Source organism: Anoplophora glabripennis, unplaced genomic scaffold (genome assembly GCF_000390285.2).
Source record: "Anoplophora glabripennis isolate ALB-LARVAE unplaced genomic scaffold, Agla_2.0 scaffold97, whole genome shotgun sequence".
Taxonomy (NCBI): domain Eukaryota; kingdom Metazoa; phylum Arthropoda; class Insecta; order Coleoptera; family Cerambycidae; genus Anoplophora; species Anoplophora glabripennis.
The window spans coordinates 544,150-554,085 of NW_019416215.1; the positions used below are offsets into that span (position 1 = coordinate 544,150).

Here is a 9,936-nt window from a genome sequence, read left to right on the forward strand (position 1 = left end):
TAAGTAACTTTCTTCAATCTCAATGTGATTCTGTTATGTACTTACGTCATGTTGCATACGATATTTAAATATCGATAAGTTCAATGAATGGGTAAGGGTATGTAAATTTTTTTCAATTTGACACTACAAATACAAAAATACATGCAAATTATCCTATCATTGTTATAAATGCATTTATTTCGACTGAAACCCAATAATAACAATAATAAGATGCATGAAATTTATGCATATAAAAAACAAGCAGATTAAATAACGAATCTTAATAAGGTAAAATATTTAGAATGCTTTTTTACTTACCAGTGTCCTTGCACATTCCTCGTGGTCGTAAATCGCGGCAATATGCAGAGCTGTCCTGCCATGCTCACCTCCTTGTTGAATGTCAATTTTGTCCTTATGGCGACCCATCACCTCCAGCACAGCCACCTTGTTAAGCTCCGTCACCAGGTGAATGGCGGCTTGCTTTTTCTCATTTAATATGTCCGTTTTCACGCCACTGAAATGAGAGAAGGTATGTTAAATTTTTAACTTAAAATAGGAGAGAATATTTTAAATAACTTCTTTATAACATCTAAGTTCTGGCGGTTCATTCTTGCACGTAATTAGCAATTAAATATTAAAGTAACGTAATTAGCTTGAATAATGCCATCTTTGATTTTTTTTTTAATTAGTGAAAGTTGTAGGAATTTTTAATATGGATCGAATAAGCCCAAACTGGTTTTGATCGATAAATAAATTAATTAGTTATTGCAAAAAACCGCTAAAAATCGCATTTTTTTCAAATACCTGTCTCTTTCAAATATACATATTTTTTATGAATTTTGGTGAAAGAATAGCTCTTGGTGAGCAGAAAAAATGGTTTCTTTCAAAATTGAAAAATATTTTATAGTTTTTGCAAAAAAAAAGCGTTTTTGTAAAATTCCCATAATTCACAGGCCGCCACATCTTTAGAAATGTGGTTGAGCTTAAAATTTTCTCAAATAATTACACTGTTACTTGCAAATATTGCGCGAACCTCAAATCGATTTCAAATATCGCAAAAAACGATCGAAAAATCGCTATTTTTTTCGGGGCCATAAAACTTTGATTAACTTTTTGATTTCAATTCTTATCAAAATGTCGATACTACCATACAAAAGTTGAAATTTTTTCACGAATTTTTTTTTAAGTCTGTCCTACGACTAACAGGGGCCGAAAAAATTATACAAATTTAATAAATTACAAAGAAGTTATTACAAAATACTGAATTTCATCTCTTAACTTCAAGGGTTAATATATACAAAAAAAATGTAGATTTGAGACATTATTTTTACAATATCTCTCCTAACTTGAAAGTTCATCATTCAGCAGAAACGCTGTATAGCGTCTAATTAATTTCTACACTATATATCATAATTAATCATTTATGAGCGATTTATTTTTGCACTCAATATTTAGTTAATTAAAAAGTCTGAGTAAAAAATGACTCAATAATAGTAAAATTTAAATCATATTAGAGAAAAGGACAAATTGGTTTTATATACTCAGAATAGAGTAAAAAGTCACTTAATTGATAGTTAGCAATAACTCGGATTTGAGTAAAACTCACTCATTTCCGATGCGATAGTTTCACTCAGTTGTACTCATACTAATAGAGTGAAAATTTCACTCAATGGAGTAAGGACAGAAGACAGATACATTATTAAGTAAAATTGAAAGAAATTTGAGTGATTTTTTTTTAGTGTAAGAAAAAAGGAATTGTACATACTTATATAGCGCATTTCATTAGTTTTCAACGCGTACCAATATTAATTATTCCAATTGCAGCTGTTTTTGATAAAAGTTAGGAATTTTAACATTTTTTTTCACCCACTTCCGGAATGCTCTGTATAAAAAAATTATTGGTAAAATAAGATTTTTTTCAACTGTTATATCCAGTACTTACTATACATGAACTAGATAAAAATAATTTTTATTAAAATGTTTTGTGTTAAAACAACGTTACGTAAGACCCAACCATTTTTTAAATATATTAAATATATAAATCTCACAGAAAGTAAAATATATCAATTCGGGACACTCTAATATTTTATCATTTATTATTTAATCATTACTGTTTTAAATATTACATACCTGTAAAATATGTATTTATTCATTTAGGAAACATTTAAATTATAAGAAATCAATAAATTGGCCGAATTTTAACATTTGTTAGTTTTTCTTGATGCTTCGCTTCTTACGCTGCAAATCTCGGAGGAAAGAGTTCCTTGCAAGAACAAGCGGTGATACCCGGATGAAATTGCGTAACAGATTATAATTGTTTAAGTTTATCCTAAACGTGATTACATTTTCGTGCAATGAAGAAAAGTATAAAAGTAATATTTACCTTTCACAAGCGTACATCTTGAATTGTTAGTATTTTAAAAGAATTATAATGTATGGATGTAAGAAAATATTCTACACAACTCTCTGATTTTAGCACATTCCTAATTGTGCTCCTTTTCCTGAGTACACTACAAATATTTTGCAGTCAAATAAGTACCAATGTTGTTTAACGAACAAATATTTCACTACTGTTATCAATTAATTAATATTTCTAACACACTTTTCAAGTACCCAGTACAATAGCAATAACTACAAAAGCTCCTGTTCCTCATATCCTACAAGTTCGTCGCCTATAAAGAGGAGGGATTTTCACATGCGACATTTTCGCTTACACGTGACTCACGTGGAGGCATACATTTTTCGGACATAAAAATTCGTGAAAATTCAATATGACCATATGTGACCCAAGTGAGTTCAAAAGGCAACCAAACGAGCTTTCATTGTGCCTTTTGGATCAAATCGATCGTTATAATTGCCTCGTTATTTTAAATGTCACCATATAACAGCGGTATTTTGCTGAGTGCTTAAATCTTATAAGTACAGGTACAAATAATACGTTCAGTTAAATATATGATGTGGCGTGTATAATCTATAAAAATTAAACTACAGCTTCCTGATGATATTTGTAATAGAAATGTCTTATACGAAAAAATTCTATTTTCGCGTTTTTTTTTTGTAAATTAAAGTTCATTTATTCAACGAAAATGAAGGCCGACCCTGTGTTATTTATTAAAAACTTTGGAAATGTTTTTATGCGACCCAAGATGCAATCTTATAATTTAAGTCGGTATAATTTAATACTAGTAATACTAAAAGAAGGTTAGGTTACATTGTCAAAAAATTTGTGCAGTCAACTGATTTTGTATTTGTATTGAATTCCTTATTCAGTTAATTATTAAATATTAAAGTGTTAAAAAGTGAAAGTTCCAGACAAAACTTTTTATTTTGTAAATCCACGATAGTGACAGTGTAATTTTTATAAAGAAGTAAAAAAATAAGAATAATGTGCCGATTACATTAAAAACGAGATTCTTATTTCTTACTTCGCTTAATTTTTCGGTTTGTGCAGAAACTAGTTTTATAATGAACCGAGAAAACAATGCATTTACTATTTCCGAACGTGTCGATATGGTGTTAGTGTATGGTGCAGCAGGAGAAAATGCGCTCGCGGCGACTAGGTTATACCGGGAACGTTATCCACAAGGTTCACACCGTTGTTTAAATAATTATCACTGTCATCAATTTCGAACGAAAAAAATATGCGTTGTCATTAAAAAAAAATTATGTCATCGCTGCCGTAAGTGGATTATCGAAAAAAAATTTTTTCCATATAAGGAGGTGCCCTGGATCAAATAAAAATCGGCGGGTCTCACCGTTTTTCGAAAAAAAATTGTTTAATGAAAATATTAATTTTATGCAGAACTTTTTTACCACGCTGTATATGTATTATTATATATATATATTTTATTTTTTATTGTTTGTTGTTGTTGGTATTTTGGTAATGTAATGTAAGTAATGGTGTGTGTTGTTGTATTTTGTGATGGTGTGTAAATTTTGTGTGTTTATAATTATCCGTTTGGGCGCCTTTTATAATATAAAATGTCATTTGAGTGTGTTTATGTCTAATTTTCCCTTGAACATAGGTCAGAACCTATGCTCTATTCTTATCAGAATAAGAAAATTCTATAATAACACTGACAAATATAGACGAATTAGACTTTCTTACCTTATCATTGCTAACATCGCCTCCGGCAGCTTTACTTTGTATAAATAATGTTCACAGTGTAGACAGGATTTTATTAGTGTAGATAGGAATGTTCATTTTCTACACTGTCCCTCAAGAAAAAACACTTTATTTTATCAATAGCATGAGTCCTTACCTCATAGGGGCGGTTCTATGCTCTTTTAATTAACCTTTACTATTTAATTTTGGGTAAGAAACATTGAATAAAAGCAAAATTGGAAATATTTACACAAGATGACATTTATTACTTATTTATCTTTCAATTTCGAACAATATTTTTATGAACACAGAAACTAGAATATTTTTTTTTATACTTTTACATGAATAATTGTCTGAGAAATGCCTTATTCTACCTATCATAATTGAGAAAATGTTTGGTTAACCAATTATCATTATTTTAAACGTTTTTCAAAACAAATCAACTTATACTACGAACATTTGAAATTAAACTAATACTTAAATTATAGAATGTTCAAAAATGTCAATTTAAATTTTAATCACTGACATTGTTTATAGTTTGTAACGGGTTTTGTATTTCACAAATAGCTTTTATAGTTCGAATTTGCAACACTTTATGGCATGGAGAAAACTCTTATGCAACTGGACTTACTTGGTTTCGTTCTGGCTGGCAATTTGCGGTCGTCTCTATAACCTCACTTTATTGTTGTCGTTTTCTGCTATTCTCGTGCGTTGAAGATGGCTGTTGGGTCTGTGTAGAGTGCTTCCTGGTGTTTTTGATGTTGTTTGGGGAGCCACAGGACAACATGCACCCCTCACCAGTCTCTAGAATCTCCTTCCGCCTCTCTCTCAGCTTGTTGACTTCTCTCGATGTTTTTTTGTTTTTCCGGTACCAGGTAAATTCACTGATTTGTTCTTTCGCCATTGGTTGCTCGTATCCCTGTTATCATTTTCTAACTGCGCAATTTCTCCAGCATGTTGCGATGAATTTGATTTTAATTAACTTACGGCGTAATTTATATTTTATAACTGCGTAGTAGATTTTATACGTCTTAATACTAATTTACAAGAAATTTTTATATGATATTTTGCATGACAAATTTTTTATAAGAAACTTCTAGCCTATGTGTTTCTGATGTTATAATATTTGAACTTTCTTTTGTACTAGATTATTTAACATTAATTTACTCATAAAATCTCTAAATTGGCCCTTCTTGTGGCATTGTCTTTTACTTTAATGCTTCTACTTCGTACCCAAAATTTATTTTCTTGACATGCTTATCATTAAAACGTATTATTTAAAATTTTGACTGATAATGTTTTAGGTCTATATGAAATAACTATGAAATGAGCTTTTTATTTTTCTTTAAAAGTAATTTATGTCTTTATTTTATTCTACATTATAATTTCATGAAAATTTTCTATGCTATTACTCGGTGTTGTGTCTTGAGATACAGTGTGTTCATTTCAGTATATATGTTTGCTTTACAACATTGTGCAGATTTTAATTAAACTATTTTCTATACTTTAATTTACTGAAGTTTAACTGTATAAAGTCTGTAATTTCAACAAGTAATGGAATTTGTTTGCGGGCATAATTTCTAGTATGATTGTTACTCGAAATCGGAGGTTTAATTAGAATAGGGAAAATTTATGCAAACGATATTACGCGGGTAAATAATGACCGTTACCTAAAACTTAAACGAAACACGTGATTCTTGTTGCTTTGGCTTACTGTCTAAATAGTGTTTCTGTCGTGCTGTTAAGATGAGCGATTGTTCTGTTTTACACACTGGAAGAAATAATCCAATTTTAGTGCTGCGTATAGTGGGTACCGAAATATAAAGTAGGTATACTAGCAAGAGTTAAAGATTTACCGTTACACATCTTAAACACGGAGGCAAGCAGGTTTCTCACATTATAAACAAAATTAAATATATGGAACATTTGATATAAAATGTATGGGCTCTGACATTTTCCTAATTATAGTCTAGGTTATACAATGAACCCAAAAAGGATATAACACAACATTAGTAATGTGAACAGTTTCTCAGATAAATAAATAGAAATCTTTATATTTTATAAATGTTTGTAGATAATAATGTATTGCAAAGCAAAAATTATAGTGATAACAGGGAAAATAATTATGTAACACCTATTTGATATTTCAAATATCCCATTCAGTAAACAATACTTCTTTCCACTCATGAATTGGTCGATTCATAAAAAGGATATTGCTGGGTGGATGAAAGAGATCGCAGCAGTTGACAGTCATTGTCGATAAAGTATGTCAAGTGCGCTCTGTGTTTTTGATTATTTTGTACAACTGTTATTTTTTCGTGTTAATGGTTAGCAGTGCTGAATACCTTGATATATGATCAATGCGTGAAGATTCTCGTTATTGGTAAGAGACACGGCATAGTTTTGCAGATCGTTTTCTTCACATGAAAGACATCTGCCGAACAGAACCTTTTGGTTAATGATCGTACCAAATTAACTTAACACTAAGTAACCTTGGTGCCATGCAATTCGTTACTTAAAAACGTTTCATAAAAAGTGTAATCATAAAAAGTAATTTGGTATTAAAGACGTTACAACTCTGCACAATTCAGTAGATACTGTGAGCGTAGAGGAAAGTGAGGCGCTTAAGATTAATTTTATGGAGCAAACGTTTCCGCATTTCGTATTTGAATCTTATTAGTAGGTGTAGGATGATTATGTTATAACAGCTTAATTAAATTTTCATGCTAATTTTCACCTCAGTTGTGGAAGACGCAATTATTTAACTGAATTAAGTATTTTTGCAGCAAGCTACATCGTACGTTAGGAGTTACAACTTCCTGAGGACAACAACTACAGGGTAGTTTAACATATGTATCTAAAATACAACCTGCAAAAAGTCTGATTTCATTAATTTTGTAAATATTTGATTTTACAGCCTATTATCAACTGTTCTATTGATTTTGTACTCAATATTTCCGCTATAGTCCGGTCAAATTAGTCATAAAAATAGTGGTCAAATAACGAAAATTCCGACAGAGCTAAATTTTGGTGGAGACCTTGGGTACACCATTAGAAATAAAGTGTCAAAAGTCCACATCGATTCCATGTGTGCAAAAATAGTTATTCGGGGTCGAAAGTCAAAATTTTAAGTTTTTTGGATTTTTTTCGAAAACGGTAAGTTTTATTAAAAAAGTAGTATTGACAAAAATTATAGATCTTAAAATTATCTACAAAAATGGTCCTTATACTTTTTTTTCTAAGAATTATCATTCCTGAGATATTGCGATTCTAAAAGTTGAAGGAGTCACGTTCTACATGATATGCACATATATGCCACGTATATAGTCAGGCACTTAATACAAGTAAAAATGCCTATTTGAGTATCTTATATGTATAAACTATACTATTCTGAGAATATACACTCAAAAAAAAACTCAGTCCCTTAGTCAGTCCCCTCTACCCGCATGGCCTTGAATAACATCTGGCTACTCTATTGTAAAAACTTTTGTAAAAAATACACGAAACAAGAAACAAGTACAACTATCTTGTCTTCCTCCAACATCGGCTTCTGCTAATCAACACTTGTATCGAGTATACTATCAAGTTCAGACATGGCTAGGCAATCAACTGGACCCAAAAGACTGGGGTTGGAAATTAACAGATAATACTTTGGAACCGATTTAAACTTTACTCCCACCTGCTCCAGAAAAACTCCTTAACACTATTTTTTGCAATTGCAAAAAGGTTGTAGTGCTAAATGTGGTTGTAGAAGAGTAGGATTACTGTGTTCTCCAGCGTGTACTAATTGCCAAAGCCAGTCTTGCTCACATGTCCAATTGAATACAACAGACGGAGATTCATGTGATTTCGATGAAGAGACAGCTGATTCGTCTTCATTTGAACAATTTATGAACATACAGCAAGAAGAAGAAGAAGAAATCGAAGAAGACATGACTGTTGAAGTCGACTTTGAAGAGTATGAATCAGATTAAAATATCAAAAGAAATCAGAACTACAGTTAATGTCAATAACCAATATCAATAATCATCATGCAGTTAAGAGTATTGTCCCTGAAAATTCCGTCATAACAGTTCGTGGAGTAGGCCTACCGGACAAACCACGATAAAAAAAACAGAAAACGCGCCAAAGTACACTACCTCACAGGTGGTGTGGAAATGTGTGCATATCATGTAGAACCTGACTCCTTCAACTATTGGAATCGCGATATCTCAGGAATGGTGATTCTTAGAAAAAAAAGTATAAGGACCATTTTTGTAGATAATTTTAAGATCTATAACTTTTGTCGGAGCTACTTTTTTCATAAAACTTACCATTTTCGGAAAAAATCCAAAAAAAATCAAATTTTGAATTTTGATCCTGAATAACTTTTTTAGCACGCATAGAATCGATGGGGACTTATGACACTTTATTTCTAATGGTGTACCCAAGGTCTACACCAAAATTTAGCTCTGTCGGAATTTTCGTTATTTGAAATGTCTATTTTGATCGGACTACTAGTAAGTACAACCGTATGAAACGACATTGTGACAAAAGTGTGAAAGTAGTTGTATTATATATAATTGTATATATTATGTTTGTCTCATAATTTTGAATTCTAAACTTAACGGATGCCAATCTTTCCAATATATCTACCTATGTTAAACAAAACAAATCGTATGTTAGTCAGCATGCTACACTAAAATATATATTTTTAAATAAGTCATATTTTTTTGCCTATCCTTCTTATAAGTGCAAATTAAACCATTAAAGTAACATGAAAAAAGAAAATGAAATACAAACATTTTTTTATTAAATGATCCCTGTTTGTATATATGAAAACTATAATTTGCTTAAATTTGCGAATCTCAAAAAGCTTATGATTCTTTAGAAGAATTATATCATCTCTTATGTTATTTATATTCTATTTCAAAAAAATTACTTTCCCTAAATATTTTTTATTAATGATTCTAATTCATGCAGCGTCTGCACGACCCCTTGTTTACGAATTCAGATCTAGTAACAGAAAGCTTTAAGTTGATTGCCTCTCATTTAAATTAGCTTGCTTGACTACATTTCACCTTCGTTATCACTCGTTTCCATGTTTACTTATAACCAGATTCAAGGCCCTTTTCATCTACAGTAAATATGTGACGAGACTAGTCTTTCAGTATTGTATAATGAAAGAGAATTATTTGATCAGTTAAATTTATTTTTTAAACGATTCAATTTTGGAATATATAGTATATGTGTTTAAAGAATGAACACTTTACAAGGTATAAAAATTAAAATTCAAACAATTAACAGTTGATATATTAGGAACAGATTAGTAGTACTAAAAATAACAATTATAATGGTAAATTGTTTAAAAATATGTATTCAAAAATTTGAAAGTTCTGTTTTGTTCTCCAAAATTCACTGATATTTTATTATACGATAATGGCAAAATATTTTACGTATTTACGTATTTAAAATCATAATGTAACAAATTTTGGTTAATTATCAAAAAACTCTATTTTGTACTAGAGATCTAAATTAGATTGCGGTTCTATAATATATTTTTACATTCTATTCTATTTATATATACAAGTGCATTCTCTATGTAAAAAATAACTAACAGAATTTTTGCAGAAATTCCGATTATCATGATCATTTTACTAGATCCTCAAAGTCTATTAGGCCACCTAAACATGCAACTAGTCTTTTTGAAAGAAGCCCAGTCTATATGGGGATTAAACTTTTGAATCGGCTGCCCGAGTGTGTGAGACTGGAGAATAATCCAAATGTTTTTAAACGAAAACTTAGACAATTTTTATCAAATGAATGTTTTTATAATGCTGCAGAATTTTTAAATGGGAAATTTTAAATTTTAT

The 9,936-nt window shown here is 30.4% G+C and overlaps 1 protein-coding gene across 1 annotated transcript in view; it reads right to left on the bottom strand.

Moving 5' to 3' along the window:
- The window catches only part of LOC108907316 (transient receptor potential cation channel subfamily A member 1), a 64,819-nt gene that overhangs the window by 20,429 nt on the left and 34,454 nt on the right, over window positions 1-9,936 (bottom strand). The window contains exon 5 of the mRNA XM_023457340.1: window positions 298-493. Coding sequence (XP_023313108.1) covers window positions 298-493 — 196 coding nt within the window. The remainder of the gene's footprint in view (window positions 1-297; window positions 494-9,936) is intronic.